The following is a 19,028-nucleotide window of genomic DNA, read 5'->3' as shown; positions in this document are numbered from 1 at the left end:
ATTTGTAGGTGATTTCATCATTCTGTGTAGCCTATAAACCCTCCCCGCATGCCAAAGCAGTATAAAGTACTTCTCAGACTTTGCGTGTTCAGGGTTGGCTGTTCACTGTGTGATGAACAGATTCTTCTGAATCCATAAGAGGTTTTGATTGAGACCTTCCAAATCTGAAAAAGTAACACCTCCAGAACGTTCTATGCTATAAGCAAATATATCCAGCTTATTTGCTCCCAGACTTGAAAAGTGTGGATTGGAAGAAGGTAAGACATTCTCTGCATGGAAACTTTTATGGAACTGAATTCTCCTTTGTGGCACCAATTCTTCTCTTCCTTCAAACTCATCCACAAAAGTAACCCCTCTTAGACCACAGCCTAACTGCAATGAGGTCTTTTTATCCCCTTTGTTGTGTTTTCCACTCTTAAAACCTATGTCCCACTCCTGTTTGGGGACTTCTGAGAGTTCTGTTGGGGACTTATAACAGCAAACCTCATAATCTTCTGCCGTAAGTTACAGTGTGGGGGCGCAAAGCACACATCACTGTTGTACACAGTGGAACTGGGACCACAGGCATTAATGGTAGGAGGCCCCCTTGCTTGGGCCATTGGCTCATGAACACCCTTCTGGAGCAGGTAAGCTGCAGTGGTAATGGTTCAAGTGTGGTTGGGGGGAGAATTGGGAAGGGGAGGGAGGTGGGCAGACAATGGTTCAACGGAGTTTGCTTGAGTGGGTGGGCAGGGCCACTTCTCAGCAAGATTCACTCATCCTGAGCAGCAAATTACACTTCAGCCGCAATGGCTGACTCAAAGCCTTCTCTGTGAGTCCCCTGAGTGTGTTCTATGGCCACATTTCCCCACTTTCATGCTCAGAGGGGCAAAGACCACCCTGTCCAGTGATGCCTTTGGACATCATTGGCTTATTCTTCCACAAAAGTTTTGGCTCAGCTGGAAAGAGGTTCAACTTTTCAGTCCTATTCCTGCAGAGGCCAAGTACCTGTGTAGGCACAGATACCCTGGAACACATATGGTACACTTCATATATGTAATAAAGCATGCATTTTTCCCCCTGCGACCTTGAACTAATGGACATGGCAAACCCACCAAGAATTGACCCAAACAATGACAAAGGACACCCCAAAGAACAAGTGTTCAAAATGAATAATATAACATTTAATAATAAACAATAAAAAAAAACAAATAAAATAAAACAAACAAAATAAACAATAAAAAATAGGGAAATCCAAAAATAGGGAAAAGGCCTAGGCCAGGCCAGTGTTTGAGCCACAGAAGGATGGGACAAAGCCTAAGTCAACATTTGACAACTCATTGCTTACCCATAACCCTTTGCTATTTGCTCTTTCAAGAGAGGGAGGAGAAGAGGAAAAGCCAGGAGGGGAACAAGGGGAGCAAGAAACCCTTAAGAGGGAAGAGGAGGAAACTCATAAGGGGGGTTAGAAGGAGGAGAAGAGAGTCAGCAGGAGCCAGGAGGGGAGTGGTGGAGACAAGGAAGGAAACAGAGAAGCAAAGGAGTGGCTGGAACAAACCCCTTCCTTAGGCAGCAGTTCTTGTCTCCTTCAACTAATCCATTTGCTCAGGGCTCCTCCTGGGTGGATCATGTCATGCCGTCACTCAACTATAACCACCCTCTTGCAGTAACACCAGAGGGGAAAGGAGTGTGATAATGACCAAGCCAACGAAGAAGAATAGTTAGGAGCATTTGGAATAAATCTGGCGGTGAACGATTGGGGTGAATATTTGGGTGAATATTGGGGTGAAATATTTGAATTCTTCTATCCTTACACTCATCTCTGTGTCACAGAATAAGACTGAATGTTTGATCAGTATTTAGCAACATTGGAAACTGAAGCAGCAATAGTCGTTCTCATTTTGAATCTCCATTGATATGGGTCACTCATCCAATTTTGAGGCCAACAGTACCAGACTGGAAGCTCTTCCTCTATCACTACTTGTTCACCCTTATGGCACAAATCAAATCCATGTGTTGCTCTCCCTTTTTCCAGACAGGAGCATTTGTCCAAGAGTCAAGAACCACAAACGTGTGATGACCAATTTCAGTTTCGCATCCCCATCACATACGACTACTAAACAAGTAAAACATACAATGGGCAATGGCTCTCTGAATGACTGTTTGGTTCCTTGGTATTATGGAGCAGATACAAAACTGCTTGACGTCATTATCTTCATCTGTGTTGCCTGCATATTAGGACTTCTGGGGAATGGCACAGTCATCTGGCTGCTTGGCTTTCGCATGAAGAGGACTCCTTTCACTGTCTATATCCTGAACTTGGCTGCTGCTGACTTTGGGGTTCTCATATCCTCAGTTTTTATTGTTGTATTTAGCCTTGTAAAAATGCGTCTTCCTCACAGTTTGTTTTATCTTCATGGTGTGAATATAGGTCTTTTCTTTTTTGCTTACTGCACGAGTCAGTTTCTACTGACAACCATCAGCATTGACCGGTGTGTGTCTGTCCTCGGTGTGGTATCGATGCCACCGGCCAGAAAAGTTGTCCACTTTCCTGTGTGCCCTGATATGGCTTCTCTTTCCTTTTGCAGGGAATTTGCCTCGGTTTCCATATTACTATGACATTTGCGCATTACCCCCCAATATTCTTTGCATTTTTGTTGAATTCCGTGGTCTGCCTCTCTCTCAATACGGTCTCCACACTGATCCTGTTTGTGAGATTCTGCTTTAAATCACAACAGTGCCACTGGGGGAAACTTTTAATGGCCATTTTGCTGACTCTCTTCGTCTTCCTTATCTTTGCCTTCCCACTGAATGTCATATTTTTAGTTTATTTTAATCCTAAGTCTTCTACTCTGGTTTGTTCAAATGTAAAATGTTACAGTGTCACTGAATATGGTTTGTTATGTGCAACTCTAAATAGCTTTGTTAACCTCCTGTTGTATTTCCTCGTTGGGAGAAAGAAGACGGGTCTATGCAGGGAGAACCTGAAGCTCATCCTCCAGAGAGTTTTCAGAGAGGAGGAGAAAGCCTGTAGAGAAGAACCAGGACCCCAGTAATGAGATCTGCAGAAGCATCCCCTCCACAAGAAAAATTATAACTTTGTCAATTTCTCATGCATATCCTTTAGACTTCTGATTCAGAGTTTCAGCCTATGTAAATATAGGCATCCCCCCATATCCATTGTGAGACACTCCAGGCCCCCTCCCAAAGATATGGAAACCACAGATAAGAGGGAACCTTATGACCCTCTGCATCCATTCCTTTTGTTTTCCTCTTTTACTGATGTTGCCAAGCAAGAATGTCTCATCCTTTTACACAATGCTGTAAGCATCCAAGCTTATAGAAAGACAAGCAGGTAGGCAGACTGGATGCTAGATGGATGCAACCAGACACTTAACAGGAAGAGGCATGTTTGCCTGGCATCACAAGTAAGAACAAAAACAAAGGGAATTGGAATCAGGGGGACGGGGGGGGAGAACTGTGGATAACTGATATCTACTATCGGTAGATAGTCATATCTACTGATATGACTGTCCCTTGGGGGCTGGGGATAAGAATAGGCCCTCAGTTTGGCTGTACTTGTGGTAAGAGGTGACTAAACAGTCACTGGGTAGATGGGACTCGTCAGCCTGGGAAGGCAGCTCATCTGAGAGAAGGAAAACTCTGATCCCAGACCTCCACTGCCTTGTGGCTACATCCAGTTATGGAAAAGGCTTCACAAGTCAACCTCGAGGCAAAATCCAGAGCCAGAGTCCCTGAGGCAGTTCATGGCTGAACACAGTCACATTCTGGCAACTCCTGCGACGCCGCTGGAACCAACCGTATTGGCTTCTGCCTTTCCATTGGACCATTTCAGCAATGTGGAGAGGGGGGATTTGCTGCATGGGTAACAGCCTATCCTCCATATCTACTTTACCCAGGCTTCGCGCACTGGAGAGGACACTCTGTTCCAGAACCACTATTCAGAGCGTGATACCATAGTCTTCGGAGACTGAAGGATGCCAACAACAGTGATATGACTATATGCTTTACAAGACAGATACATCTTGAAGCTCAAGAAAGTATCTTGTGGCGCTTGAAGAAAAGATCATTTATTGTGGTATCTTCCATATAGCAGGATTAGATTAAAAGAGTGACAGTGAAATCCTTTGGGTGTCTACTAAGGAGTAGCAGCTCAATCCTATCCCTTCCACCTCCCTTTAATGCAGTAGTACCAAAATGGTGAGTGCTACATCTATAGTTGGGGAGGGCAGTTACAGAGGTCTCCTCCAGGTAAGGGAACTATCATCCCCATACTCAAAGGTAATCCTCTGTGGTGTGGATGGGTCTACTCTGACATGCAACAGCTATTTTGGTACTGCATGTCCGCATAGACCCGTGCTGCTGGATTGTGCCTGGGAAGGGTATTAGGATATTGGTGGCACCATCACCGTTGATGGTGCCATCAATATCCTAATACCCTTCCCAGACACAATCCAGGATCACCGTTGATCCTGTCCCCTCCCAGGTCTCAATTTGCCCATGTCCTGCTCTTACCCTTGCCCTCCTGCATCCTGTTTTTCCCCCTGGTTCAACAATTGCACCACCTCTCCTGCCTCTCCCACTGAGTTCCATCTATCTGATCCACAGGAGGAGCAATGATGTGGGCAGGAAGGTGCATACCTTCCTGCTGATGCTCCTGGCAACATAAGTCATGCACTGTCGCAATGCCTTTTGTGACAAGCACAGACTGATTGATGGCAGTCAGCGCCATCACAAAAGGCACCCCTGAAATATTAGATTGGGCTGTAAGTCTGATTGAATTCAATGGGACTTATTTCCAGTTAAGTGTCTAAAGGATTTCAGCCTGAAAGAGAAAGCAGATATCATGCATGAGTGAAGCATTGGAAACTTCCATTCAGTCACTAGGGGCCAACCAGTTCTATGATGTAGGTGGGATTACTCCAAGGATGTGCAGAACACTCACCTGAGAAATTTCAGACTTACAGCCCAATCCTGAGCTCCCAGAGTCCAGGGCTGAAGTGGCCCCTGGGTCAGTGTAGAATTTTGAGCCTCCGTGTTGTGCCTGCAGCTCAAAATAGAGGCTCAGGATCCCGCCTCTCTATCTCCTACCTCTACCTAGTCCCTCCTCGCTACCTCCCCACTCCCTCTCCCTGGATCGCCTTCTACCTGCCCTATCCCCACCCTCCTTCTGCCTCCTCTGCCCCAGAACGCCTCCTCCCCACTTCTCCCCACACCCCCACCTACCTCACCACTGCGGTGCTACGGTGCTCGACTGGCACTAGCCCAGGCAGGTGCTGAGCTACAACCAGCGAAACACTGGCGGTGAACAGGCCCTCTGAGCCCAGGATTGGGCTTGCCTTCCTGTGAATGGTCTCAGAATTGCTGAAATTCACTTCAAATGTTACTTTGTGTGAAACTTAGAAGTCAACCCTAGATGGGCTGATCATGTGATCTGACATGCTGAGTTGGGCAGAGGAAGGAAGGAATTATTCTCCTCTACCCAAACTTCAGCATCTGAATGGGCTTCCAGAATGCACCTGTCTTCTGCTTGCATCAGGACAGCATGTAACACACCTAGGAGGCTGGTCTCATTTTATTGTTGACTTTCCTCTCATTCCTTCTCTGCAGCTTTATTCTCTGATGAGAGGAAAAAATTTCTTAAAAAAGACCCTCCAGATATATTAGATGACCCACCTGAAAGTAGTGAAACATTATAATGTCCCTCTTTAAACTTGCCTTCAACATGAAGCCATGGGATGACTTAGGGCATGATCTTAACCAGGTCTATTCAAAAGTAAGTTCTATTTCATTCAATGGGGCATATTCTCAGGAATGTGTGGTTAGGATTGCAGCCTTAATATAATGACTGAATATTCAACTTAAGATCAGAGGATTGCAATATTCAACTGTTAAATCCATTACTGTGTGGGGCTTGTTTATATATCTGATGGTCTCTTAATAATAATATACAGTATTTATATACCGCCTTTCTTGGTCTTTATTCAAGACTTTATTCAAGGCGGTTTACATAGGCAGGCTTATTAAATCCACGCAGGGATTTTTACAAATTGAAAGAAGGTTCTTTCTTTCAAGAACCACTACATTCAAGGTGTTACACTCCGATCTGGTTTAACATTCTGGCCTCCCTCCTCCCACGCTCTGAGCAGATGGAACAGCTCAGCTGCAGCTTGCCAGCTGCTTCAAGGTCGCACAGTGCTGGTGGTCTCAAACTGGCGACCTTGTGGATGTTAATCTTCAGGCAAATGGAGGCTCTACCCTCTAGACCAGACCTCCTGCCCAAAACAATACAGTATTAGAGAGAGAGTCATTTCAAACTTGTTCCTTTTCTCACAGGATAATTGGTTACAGGCTACATGAATACAACATACCTGAGAAAAAAAGTTCCAAGACTCCTCACTCCAGAATATCCCTCAAAGAAGTTCTCTCCTCCTCAAATTATCTTTGGTGACAACAGTGGGCTTGAATCCCCCGGGAAATCCACCATAAGAGAGACACATTAGTTCCATAGAGCAATGAGGTGGTCAAAGACCTTTGGTGGTGGAAAGAGAATGTTCTCTGGGACCTCCGAGACCCAGGGAAATAGAGGGATGCTCAGAAAGGAGAGATGGTAACAATGCTAGAGGTTGTCTTTCACTCCTCTCACTCTTTTAACTGGGCAGAACTTGGGCTTGCCCCTTAAACAGTACAAATATACACTAATAGCCCAATCTTCTCCCCCACAAGCCCAGACCATACAGCAATGCTGACAGAGCACACCTGCATGCTATGGGATGGATGCCCACGTGGCTTAGGAGAGGTAAAAACACTTTTATTTACCTTTATTTTACTTACCTCCCTGTAGGCCACCTGCCCTCCAGTGGGTCTCCTCAGATCTAGGCCAGTAGCTTTGTGTCCAAAGAGTCCAAGGACAGCCTGGGGTTGGTTTATAAGAACATAAGAAGAGCCCTTCTGAATCAGGTCAAAGGTCCATCTAGGCCAGCTTTTTGTTTGACTCAATCATGTCCGTCCTCAGGGGCTTTTTATGTACAATGGCATTATAATATTAGCTGTTTTACTCTCAAACCCTTTTTAGATGCCAAACATTGGGTCGACATGTTCACTGAGCTGTCCACCAGCATCCCCAAGATCTCAGTACTTGTCAAGACCTAGCAGAAGTGGAATGCACAACTGGAAGGAACTTGCAAACAGACCCAGAGGCGAGGCTATACCATGGCTAGGTTAATGGAGGGAGGGAGGACAAGGGAGCAGAGGCTGCTTTCCTGGGAGAAGGAGTGCATTGGGAGCAGCCCACCATGAACCAACAAAGTGCCTTTCTGCTCAAGGCTGTCTGCTCTTTTCAGTGGATATTGAAACAGGATTTCTTGGTTTTGCTTGATGGAAGATTCTGACAACTTTTTCATGAGTAGCCCCACACAGAGGACATACAATAATTAACCAGAAGGGGAGCAGATTATGGACAACTGTAGGTGTGTCCTTGCCAGGAAAGACTGAAAATGGCTGTTCAAAGGCCCTCCTCACCACTGAGGTAGCCTATCTCTCTGGATCAAGGCAGTGGTGTAGCTAGAGGGGATGCAAAGTACTAAGACTGCTCAGAAGTAGATCCAATTCATTTCAATGGGAGGTGCAATGAATGGGTCACTCCCATGTAAGTGTGTTCAGGATCACTGGCTAAGAAATAAGCACTTCCCTTGTTTTGTCAAGGAGGGGAAGGAAAGAGAAGATAATGAGGCAGGTTGTTTGCAGCAGAAGACCTGTGTAGTGAAATGGTTAGCGAAGAGAGCAAAGGACCCTCGGGAGCCAGGTTATTTTAAGGGAGGGGATAATATTCTCATGACTGCAATGCAGCAATGCAAGGAATATAATGCAAAGTTTAAGCCAAATAAGGAGAAAAAAACAGTTTTTGTACATGCCTTGGGGAAAGCATCAGGCAGCCTTCAGAGCCTTGCCAAGAAGCTAAAATTAAAGACAGAAGAGCAAGTGGAGGAGCAAGGAGGAACCACAGCAAACCTCAGTTAGTGGAGGACATAAAGGAAAACAGATTGAAGATTAGTTGAGCAAGATATTGAGACAGTAGGAGGGGAAGCAATTCTAACAATTAGCAAAATGTGACCAACAGCACAATCCTAACCTGGCCTGTGTTGGGACTGGGACTGAAAGCCGCTCAGCCCAGGGTAAGGGGAATCGCTTCCCTTTACCCCAGGTAAAGTCACAGTATCCCCAAGGGGGCTACTCAGATCTGCACAATCTCAAGACATGGCACAAATCCTAGCAGCCTGGGACTGCCCTAGGCTACCTGGGGTTGACTGCTGGATCCTGGCCCTGCCTCCCACTCCTCGCCTGCCCCAGGAACACCCACCACTCACCCTTCCCCACTCCAAAATGCCTCCCTACTGCTTCCTCCCCACCCTCCCCAGATCCCTGCATCAGCCAAGCTTGGTTGATGCAACTCACCCTTTCCCTGGGGCCCGTGTTGGCACAGGAAGGTCGGCGCAAGTCCATGCGCCAGCCTAACCCCACTTACGTCAGCACAAAAGTGCTTTATGGTACTTTCGTGATGACGATGGGACAGCGCAAGGCACTTGTGCCAGCCTAACTTCAGGTCAGGCTTGCACCCCAAGACATTTACAGTCCAAGCCTAAACATGTCTACTAAGATGTAAGCCCCATTATAGTCAAAGGGCCTTACTCCCAGGTGAGGATAGAATTGCAGCCTTAATGTTATACATTAAAAAGCAGAAATTTAATTGTAGAAAGAATAGAAGCACACACACACACACACACACACACACACACACACACAAACACAGAGAGAGAGTACTCTTCCAGACAGGAAACCAAAAGGAGGAGGAGACTGACTGATTACAAAAGGAATTAGAAGGTACCAAGATTGTCACTACAGAATTGCTGGAAGAGAATGTAGCAAACCACTTCTGATGAGCTGAGATGAGCTGAGACAAGCACAAGACTCTGAAAGTGCAGGGGTAGCAGAAAGATGTCACAGGAAAGCAGGATTTTTCAGAACCAGAGGAAGAAAACCTCAGAATGCCTTGCCTGACTCTCCATCAACTCAGCGTCAATCTGAGCAGTCACCACCGCAAGCCATGAGAAGGCTTTCGCGTCCCTCAAGCAAGCCTGCTCTTGAGGAGAGGCACGAGGAAGTAGCTGGCACTGCCATGTCCTTACACACCCATGCAGGTGCCACTGAGCTCTGTCTAGCCCAAGAGCAGCGGTCTTTAAGAGGTGCTTCTGCTGCAAGGAGAATCAGGAGCTAGTTTTCCAAGGATAGCCAGGAGAGCAGCTTCTAGGCAGTAAACTGGGCAGCAGTCACCCCCACTCGGAACTTCTCCTACCAACACCAGGTCTCTGTTAATGTGTGATGAATGCTTTGTGCCCCATTTTATTTTCCACCTATTTTTCCTTTTCCAATTTTTTTTTTTTTGTGGGGGAGGCAGACAGACTTCCCAGAGACTCCTGTGTTCCACTATTGTAAAGACTTCTACATGCCAACCCAAACCAGAGAATTGAGTCCTCAGTTAACAGTGATTCCGTTTATTGCATCACTTTTTGAACCTATAGCTGAATATACAGCTAAAGTAAGACTCTTGCACATCAGACACCAACTGTCAAAATAGTAACAAAACAACACACTTTTTCATCACACAATTATTTACATAAAAAGAAAAGAGTGTTTGATGTGTGTGATCTAAAGCATGTTTGCTCAGAAGTAAATCCCATTCAATCTAATGGACCTCACTGCCAAGTAACTGGGTCTTCTGGATGGAGGCGCTGGCAGACAAAAGGATATCAAAGTCGAAAGCGATATGGGTGGACAACTGGAGGGGAGGAGAGTGCTGAGCGAGAACACGGGAGAATGGGAGGAGCAGATCATTGGTACATCGTTGGGTGAGGTGGGCAGCACTTGGAACCAACCTCTGGCATCAGGAGGTCTTGGTCCAGCCCTGAGAAAAAGACATTATATCTGGAATTGTTCTGAGGATCCTATTTTTTCACCAGAGATGTTTTCTTCCTTGAACAGTCTCTGGACGATGAGCTTCATGTTCTCCTGATGCAGATCCCTTTTCTTCCTCCCCACCAGGAAATAAATCAGTGGGTTAACAAAGCTATTTACAAATGCACAGAGCAAACCATATTGGACAAGACGGCACAATTTCACAGGCTCATAATCGCTATTAAATTTAGCAACATTAATTATGCAAATAACATTGAATGGAAAAGCCAGGATGAGGAAAAAGAAGAGAGCCAGCAAGATGGCCACTAAGAGCTTGCATAGTTGTGATGTAAAGCAAAATCTGATGAACAGGATCAGTGAGGAGACTGTGATGAGCAGAAGGCAGACCATGACACTGACCAAAAGCACGTAGAATACTGGAAACAAATATCTAAGCGCCCACACCTCCTTAAGAATGGCACAAATTCCATGAACCAGGAAACAGACTATCCAGATGAAGGCACACACAATGGTGGAGAGGTTTCGGGGCCGGTGGCATCGATACCAAATGGGGAAGAGGACAGACACACACCAGTCAATGCTAAAGGCTGCCAGCAGAAATTGACTGGCACTGTACACAAACTGGGAAAAGGACTGAGCCACGATAAGGCAATGATGGAAACGAGGCATGTCTGTGAAACTACATTCTGCAATGTACGTTCCAGCTATGGAGAGGAGGACCCCAAAGTCAGCGACAGCCAAGTGCAGGATGTAGGTGCTGAAGGGATTCCTCTTGATGCGGAAGCCAAGAAGCCAGATGACTGCTCCGTTCCCTACAAGCCCAAATATGCAGACCATGCAAATGATGCTGAAGTTGACAGTCAGTCCTAAATCTCGTGCGTAATAATACCACAAGCCCTTCCGTGAGTTCACAGTGCTGTTGAACCTTGGAAAATTTTCCTGCTCAGCAACCAGAAGTGACGGGAATGTCAGGCTGAAATTGGTCATCATGCTTTTGTCTTAATCCTCTTCTTGGCCTCCAGAGCTTGGCCCCCAGAATCCTCTGCCTCACCCTCAGCAAGGTGCAAAACAATAAATGTTTCCATGTAGGGTTGGGGACGAGTCCTCCAGGGTTGTCAAGTCACAAGAGAAGCTTCTCTGATGGACTCACGCCACAAAAGATCCTGTAGGATTCTATGGAAGAAAAAGATACATCATCATTGGCATCCTTCAGTCTCAGAAGGAAAAATAAGATATAAAGATAAAGAAGAAAAAGATATAAAGGCTGGATGATCACTAAACCTTCATGTCTTTCATCTTTCTCTCATTTTTTTTTGCCTTAGGGCTCAGTCCTACACATGTCTAATCATAAGTGAGTCCCACTGTGTTCAATGGGACTTACTCCTAGGAAAGTGCGTATAGGATTGCAGCCTCAGTGTTCATTTGTTTCAGCCACAAGAGCTGTAGTAAATATAGAATGTACAGGCGCTGAGCTTTGAGATGTCTTTGCATATTTGGCAATCTGGCAGGCACACCTGCGACTGCGCAAATGCTTTGTTATCTATGTTTAGTGTTGAAAAGCCAGTGCCCTGGAAAATAGTGGAAAGTTATAGAAAGAGCTAGCCTTGAAGATGTTATGAAGAAATCGTAACTATGGAATGTGTTTGCGGTTAAGCTTTAGAGCCGGCGGGTTACAGCCAGTATGAATGTCAACATCCTCTTAGAAATCTCCCTATTACGTAGCCTTATATCATGTGTTTAGAGACTTAATAAAAAGCTGGGTCAGGAGCTGGGAGACACTTCACTTCTCCCTTGATTTCATTTTTGCTCCTGCTTCCAGCACTTTCAACCTCTCTGAAACTTGTGTCTGTTGTCTAATTCTTGCCATGGCTTCTTTGCCACACCAAAGCAGCATCACGGGCTGCTCCTCAAGTAGCACCAAAATGCTACAAGAGCCACCCTGGCAAGCTAGCACCCAGGGCTGGTAAGAAAAAGCTCCCTTCTCTTCCCACTCCTCTTCCTCTCTGCTGCTTCCCTGAGCACAACTGACAGCTGCTTGTCTGAGAGGTCAAGACATCTTTGGGGGGCTGCCATGCAACATGTCCCTACCCCTTGGGAAGGCCACTTTAGCTCTCTCACTTGGCTTCCCTGCCTACAAATTGAAAAAGATATAGCCGAGACTCAGGGTAGATGGAAGCCCTTTTCTGTCTTTTGCATTCTGCTTTCCACCCTGGAGGTCAGGGGTGCACAGACCATGTGGGAACACATAGTGCATGCCCTGGAAGCCTTTGAGGTGTGCGCTCAGCAGCCATTTTGCTTTCCACCCTGGCGGTCACTTGGTCTTGGCCACCCAGGGCCTAAGCCTATCCAGTTTTCCAGTGCCAGTGCAGTTGTGCTAATGGGGTGTGCACTACATCCTGTGGTGGGGAGACAGTTACAGAGGCCTCCTCAAGGTATGGGAACGTTTGTTCGCTTACCTTGGGGCTGCATTGCAGCTGCACCGATGCTGTAAAGTTGGATAGGATTGGGCTCTTAATCCCCGATCCCTGCAATGCTTTGCATGCAAACCAGCAGAAAAGGTCAGGGGAATACGGTCATTGGCAGAAACTCACCATTCACCACAAAGCCCTTCTCTCTTTCCTTGTCTTGCGCACAGTCAGAGTCACAACATGCTTAGTGCCTCTGCCATTTTCCTCCTCTAGAGTACATATGTTAAGTGTAGTTGGTTTTTAACCTCTTTTCAGAGAGCTTTGAGATTGATCTCAGCACTCCAACAAACAATTCCCCATAACAGATCCATGAAAACTCAGAAGGGTAAGAGGGGGAGTGTGCGTCTCTCTGTCTCTCTGTCTCTCTGTCTCTTTGGGACATTGGTTAAGAAACTTGGGATATTGACTAAGAGGAATCATTCACTCTCTTCCCCCCTCCCTACTTGTACCATTACATGCCCCTGTTCTTTTTAAAGACTCTCTCTCTCTCTCTCTCTCTCTCCCTCTCTCTCTCTCTCTCACACACACACACACACACACACACACACACAACTGCTTATGATTATGATCTAGCTGTGTGAATGGCTAAAAACACTGAATTGTCTTTCAGTTTGAATCCCTTTCCATATGATTATTAACTTCTAAATTTTTGCCGCACCTTTCAAATTATCTCATTCCCCGCCAAACCACTGAGCAGTCCCCTTGGTCACTACACAGGATCCCAGCACATGAGATTGTTTCTTCCCCACCATGTGTGCATGTTACGCACGTTTGAAAGTACACTTGGTTATACTATCAACAGGGGGCTTTTCAGAGGAACACCATAAAATAAAGAGATTCCTGCCTCAAGGGATATACCATTGAAATTTCAAGAGGAGGAACCAAAACAATGGAGCTGAAAAGAGACATTCCTAGATGGTTCATTGAGGTTTGCCTGATGAGTAAGCAGTGTTGCATTTGGGGAGCAATGTGAAGGAAGAGAGGGAATGGTCCCAAGAGGAGGAGAAATCAACTCCATAAGAAGAGTTCATGCAGCGAAAGTCCTACCTTCTTCCCATTCACACTTTTGACACCTGGGAGCAAACAGACTGGAGATGTTCCTTTTCAGAAGAGGAGGGTCTCAGTCAGAAGTTCTTCTGGATTCCAAAGAATCTGTTCATCCCACATTGCGCAGCCAGCCTTGAGCAAAGATCATCTGAGAAAGCTTGAGCTTGGTTCTGCTTGGGTGGGGCTTCGCAGAAGGATGACAGTTTCCACAAACGTGTTTGTTGTTTGTAGCCACAGGAAATGAAAAGCTCCTGAACTTGAGTGCTTCTGCAATCTCCTGAGTATGGAGGAAATTGCTTCACAACTCCAGCAAAATTTGCACTGTATGCTTTGAAAAACGTGAATTGGTTTTTGAAAGTTGAGGACTGTAGAAACCCTGAAACTAAAAACTGGATGGGAAGGGATGGGGGAGAATAAACTTAAACTCAGTCCAGACAGTATGGAGGAACTGTATGCTGGGTGTTCTGGTTTAGAAGCTTTTAGCTGGGCATTCTGCCTGGGAATGCATCCACCCACCCCCATCCCTGTTGCCACCCCCCCTTTTCCCCCTATTTCTTGCATCTTCACAACAACCCTGTGAGGTAACAGGCTGAGCAGGGCTGGCCTTAGGAGCTACACTGTAAGACACGAAGATATCTGCAAGAGGGTTCTGAAGGCCTTAAGATTGGACCTCAAAAGATGGGAAAGCTTGGCCTCTGAGCGTCCCACTTGGAGGCAGGCTGTGCAGCATGGTCTTTCCCAGTTTGAAGAGACACTTGACCAACAAACTGAGGCAAAGAAGGAAGACCCATAGCAAGAGACAGACTACATTTGCTCTCAGTGTGGAAAGGATTGTCACTCCCGAATCGGCCTTTTCAGCCACACTAGATGCTGTTTCAGAACCACCATTCAGAGCGCGATACCAGAGTCTTTCGAGACTGAAGGTTGCCAACAAGGTTGCCTTTGCTCAACTGTGGCCCATTCCCAGTGGCAGCCTTTCCTGGCAAGGACTAACCCAGCTACAGTTGTCCATGATCCACTGCCTTCCTGGTTAACTACTGTATGTGCTCTGTGTGGCGCTGCCCATGAAAAAGTAGTTAGAAACTTCCATTGAGCAGAACCAAGAAACCTGCTTCAATAGCCACTGAGAAGAAGATCCACTGCTGAATAGTAGACAGCCTTGAACAGAAAGGCACTTTGTCAGCCATCCTGCTTTGTGGGCTGCTCACAATGTACCCCATCTCCCCCAGAAAGCAACCTCAGCTCCCTCGTCCTTCTTCCCTTCCTACAAGGAATTCTGGTACTGCCTAACTTTTGGGTTTGTTTCCAAGTTCCTTCCACATGTGCACCCCACTTTTCAATCAGGACATTGCTTGGCAACCTAGCCCTGAAATTCTGACAACAAATTGCACCTGAATCAGTAGAAACAACTAGATAACCTTGACCCTTGAGAAAGCCGAGCCAATGACCCTCAGAAGCTTCTCAATCTTCTTGTCTTCTGTTCAGTCAAAATTGACACAACACTTGCTGCCTCTGTCTTTTCCTCCTGTATGTGACTATGAGCTCTCTCTCTCTCTCTCTCTCTCTCTCTCTCTCTCTCTCTCTCTCTAATGTTGTGTGTAACCAACCAAAGACAGTCAGACATATAACCAAGCCTTTATTAGTCCCCAGAGATGCACACACAAAAGTGGTTAAGACCAGAAATTTGCAATACTCGAGTACTAAGTCCTGTTTGCCAAGTCAGCCCAAAGTTTCCTGCTGAAGGCAGGTTTTAAGTGAGACATTATAGGACCACTGTTGCACTACATTCATATCGCCTAAATATCTGGAGGATCTTTTTAGGAAAAGAAAATCTTTCCTCTCATCAGAGAATCAAGGGGCTGAGAAGGAATGAAAGTAGACAATAAAATGAGACTGTTACTTTGCACATGCCAGATCTCGTCTGATCTCGGAAGCAAGCAGGGTCAGGCCTGGTTAGTACTTGGATGGGAGACCTCCTGGGAATACAGGGTGCTGTAGGCTTATACCATAGTCTTTCCAGACTGAAGGTTGCCAACCAGCCTGCTAGGTGTGTTACGCACACCACTGATACACTTGCAAGCAGGAGACAGGAACATTTTGGAAACCCAATGAGGTGCTGGAGTTTGGGTGAAGGAGAAAAATTCCTTCCTTCCTCTGCCCAACAAAGCATATCAAATCAGGTGATCAACCCATGTGATCGAACCTTCCAAGTTTCACACAAAGTGGTGTTTAAAGTGAATTTCAGCATTTCTCTGACAGAAATCACTCCGAAAGCATTCATGGAAACGCAAGTGTGTCTGAAATTTCTCAGAGAATGACTCTACACATCCTTGGAGTTTTTCCTCTGACATAAGGGAACAGGTTGGCCCCAAGTGACCGACTATTATAAGTTTCCAGTGTCTCACCCATGCATGGTACCTGCTTTCTCCTTCAGGCTGAAATCCTATACACACACATCTGACACTCAAGGGGATTTTCAGTCTAATTTTATCCTTTCAGCAGGAAACTGCACATCTCCCACATCTCTACCTGTGGATGGTCTGGCTATGTCCCTCTAACATCCAACCTGCCTGCCTGCTTGTCTTTCTATAAGCTTACATGCTTATAGCATTGTGCAAAAGGAAGAGACACTCTTGCTTGGCGCCACTGGTAAGAAGAAAAACAAAGGTATTTCATGTGGGGGGACGGACACAAAGATAGGGTCTCATCTGTGGTTTATGTACCTGTGGGGAGGGGCTGGAACGTATCCCCCCATATGCCTGTATTTACATAAGCCAAAATTCTGAATCATGAGATATCTGCATGAGAAATTGACAAAGCCATCATTTTTCTTAGGGGAGGGGGCTTCTTCCAATCTCATGACTGGGTTCCTGGTTCTTCATTACTGGTTTCTTCCTCTATGAACACTCTCTGGAGGATGAGCTTCAGGTTCTCTCTACACAGACCCTTCTTTTTTCTCCCAACCAGGAAATACAACAGGGGGTTGGCAAAGCTGTTTAGAGATGCACATAACAAACCATATTCGGTGACATTGTAACATCTTACATTTGAACGAACCTCAGGAGAAGACCAAGGACTAAATCTAATTAAATATATGACATTCAGTGGGAAGGCAAAGATGAGGAAGAAGAAGAGCGTCAGCAAAACGGCTGTTAAAAGCTTCCCCCGCTGGTGCTGTTGTGATTTAAAGCAGAATTTGACAAACAGGATCAGTGTGGAGACCGTAATGAGTGGGAGACAGACCAAGGAATTCACCAAAAATGCATAGAATAGCGGGGTTTTAAGTTCCCAAATAATCTCAATAGTGAGGCAAATTCCTTGAACCAGGAAGTAGAGAAGCCACATAAGGAGACACAGTGCAGTGGACAATGATTTTGGCCGGCGGTATCGATACCAAAGTGGGAAGAGGACAGACACACACCTGTCTATGCTGATCGCTGTCAGTAGAAACTGACTCATGCTGTAGGTGAAATAAAAAGGCCCTAAACTCACAAAATGAAGTTTAGGCATAATGTCATCAAGATGCTTTCTTACAATGTGGAATCCAGCCCTTGGAATTGAGGATATGAGGACCCCAAAGTCAGCGACAGCCAAGTTCAGGATGTAGATGCTGAAGGGAGTCCTCTTCATGCAGAAGCCAAGAAGCCAGACGACTGCCCCGTTCCCCACAAGTCCAAATATGCAGACCACAAAGGTGAAGGTAGAAATGACAGGCAACCCTAAATCTGTTGTGTGGCCCCCAGAACTATTACAGGAACCAAAAATGCCATAGTTTGTTCTATGATTTTCGTGTTTAGCACTCATAGGTGATGAGGGTGTGTAACTGAAATTGATCATCTCAGGTTTGTGGTCCTTGACTCCGCTTCTTGGATGAATTACCCTGTCTGGGGGGGGGGGGGGAGAGAGAGAGAGAGAGATGGATTTAATCTGTGCCATCCTGGAGAACAAGTAGTAATAAGAGGAATAATTTCCAGTCTTTTATTGTTGGCCTTATGCATTTAATGTATAATTAACCCACAGTCAGGGAATTAGAGGGCAGGTCCTCTCCTGGAATAAGAACTGGTTGAGGACCAGGAAACAGAGAGCGGGTGTCAATGGGCAATCTTCACAATGGAGAGAGGTGAAAAGTGTTGTGCCCCAAGGATCCGTCCTGGGACCGGTGCTCTTCAACCTCTTCATAAATGACCTGCTTCATAAATGAGCAGTGAAGTGGCAAAGTTTGCAGACGACACCAAGCTTTTCTGAGTGGTGAAGACCAGAAGTGATTGTGAGGAGCTCCAGAAGGATCTCTCCAGACTGGTAGAACGGGCAGCAAAATGGCAGATGCCTTTCAATGTAAGTCAGTGTAAAGTCATGCACACTGGGGCAAAAAATCCAAACTTTCCATATAGGCTAATGGGTTCTGAGCTGAGACAGAGCAGGAGAGCACTGGTGTAGCTAGAGGGGGGCAGTGCACTAAGTTTTGCAGGGAGCCTCCGTGCAGCTTGCAAGCAGCTCCTACCCCTCCCCTTGGGAGCCATTCACCTCCGTTTACCACCACCACCCCCCACCCACATGCAGGGAGGTTCCCTGCAAAACTTAGTGCACCGCCTCCCTCTAGCTACGCTAGTGCAGGAGAGGGATCTTGGGGTGGTGGTGGACAGCTCAATGAAAGTGTCGACCCAGTGTGCGGCGGCAGTGAAGAAGGCCAATTCTATGCTTGGTGTCATTAGAAAAGGCATTGAGAATAAGGGCGCAATCCTATCCTGTGCTGGGATAGGCAAGCCAAGAGGCTTACGCTGTATCCAGCGCAGGACAGGGTCCCAAAGTGGCTCAGCCAGAGGTAAGGGGAAACTTTTTCCCTTAACTCTGGGTAAGGCACCCTGGCCCCTATTGGTCCCCTAGGATCTGTGCCACCTCCTGAGGTGGCGCAAGTCCGAGGAGAGTGGAGCGGCTCAAAGCTCCCCAGGAACAGGGTTTGGGATCCGGCACAACTTCCGGATCCAAGTCCTGCCTCCCACTCCCCAAACGAAAAGATTAGTCAGAGGAAACAAGAAATGCTGCCTAAGAATTTATTACAGTCGCTCCTTTGTTTCTCTGCCTCCTTCCAGATCTCCACCAGTCTCCTCCAGGCTCTGCTGACTGCTACTTTTGGCTTTGGGAACAACTTGCTCTTCTCCTTATTTTTGCCTTTACCTCTTTTGTATTGTATCCAGCTCTGAGTAAATATTATTTATTTTGAACCATTCCTTTTCAAGCAGTATGTGTCATTTTTGGAGTGGGTGTGTCCCGTCCTCCAGTTTCAAGTCCCAGGAAACCAGGCATGTTCTGGTACATATATGAGGTGAACCATAAATATCCCAGGGTGTTTGTTCCTATGCAGGGGCTTGGAATAAGCAGGAATAGGACTTAACATCTGAAGCTCGATCCAGCAGACAGAAGCTCTGTTGGAGAATACGCCCTTCCCTGAAAGGCATCATTGAACAGGGTGACATTTTCTCCTCCCTGTCTGTGTGTACGGTGGGTAAATGGGGCCAAAGAAGTAACTCACGGGGCTCATGG

At 46.2% G+C, this 19,028-nt stretch overlaps 2 protein-coding genes and 1 pseudogene across 2 annotated transcripts; 1 reads left to right on the top strand and 2 right to left on the bottom strand.

The window, feature by feature from the left end:
* The first annotated feature begins 2,115 nt into the window (after positions 1-2,115).
* LOC136647594 (proto-oncogene Mas-like) lies at positions 2,116-3,035 on the top strand (annotated as a pseudogene).
* Positions 3,036-9,975: 6,940 nt separating this feature from the next.
* On the bottom strand, positions 9,976-10,959 carry LOC136647591 (mas-related G-protein coupled receptor member A2-like). Its single transcript, XM_066623214.1, has one exon. The coding sequence runs from the start codon at positions 10,957-10,959 to the stop codon at positions 9,976-9,978; it is 984 nt and encodes a 327-aa protein (XP_066479311.1).
* Positions 10,960-16,343: 5,384 nt separating this feature from the next.
* On the bottom strand, positions 16,344-17,324 carry LOC136647589 (mas-related G-protein coupled receptor member H-like). Its single transcript, XM_066623212.1, has one exon. It carries the CDS (start codon positions 17,322-17,324, stop codon positions 16,344-16,346), a length of 981 nt encoding a protein of 326 aa, XP_066479309.1.
* Between the last annotated feature and the right edge of the window lie 1,704 nt (positions 17,325-19,028).

Source organism: Tiliqua scincoides, chromosome 4, assembly GCF_035046505.1.
Source record: "Tiliqua scincoides isolate rTilSci1 chromosome 4, rTilSci1.hap2, whole genome shotgun sequence".
Classification (NCBI taxonomy): Eukaryota; Metazoa; Chordata; class Lepidosauria; order Squamata; family Scincidae; genus Tiliqua; species Tiliqua scincoides.
The sequence above is the reverse complement of the archived record's forward strand: the minus strand, read 5'-3'. Positions and strand labels throughout refer to the sequence as shown.

Bases quoted from the DNA above. Each gene is read 5' to 3' on its own strand.
- LOC136647591 (XM_066623214.1), bottom strand. From the start codon at position 10,959: ATGACCAATTTCAGCCTGACATTCCCGTCACTTCTGGTTGCTGAGCAG.
- LOC136647589 (XM_066623212.1), bottom strand. From the start codon at position 17,324: ATGATCAATTTCAGTTACACACCCTCATCACCTATGAGTGCTAAACAC.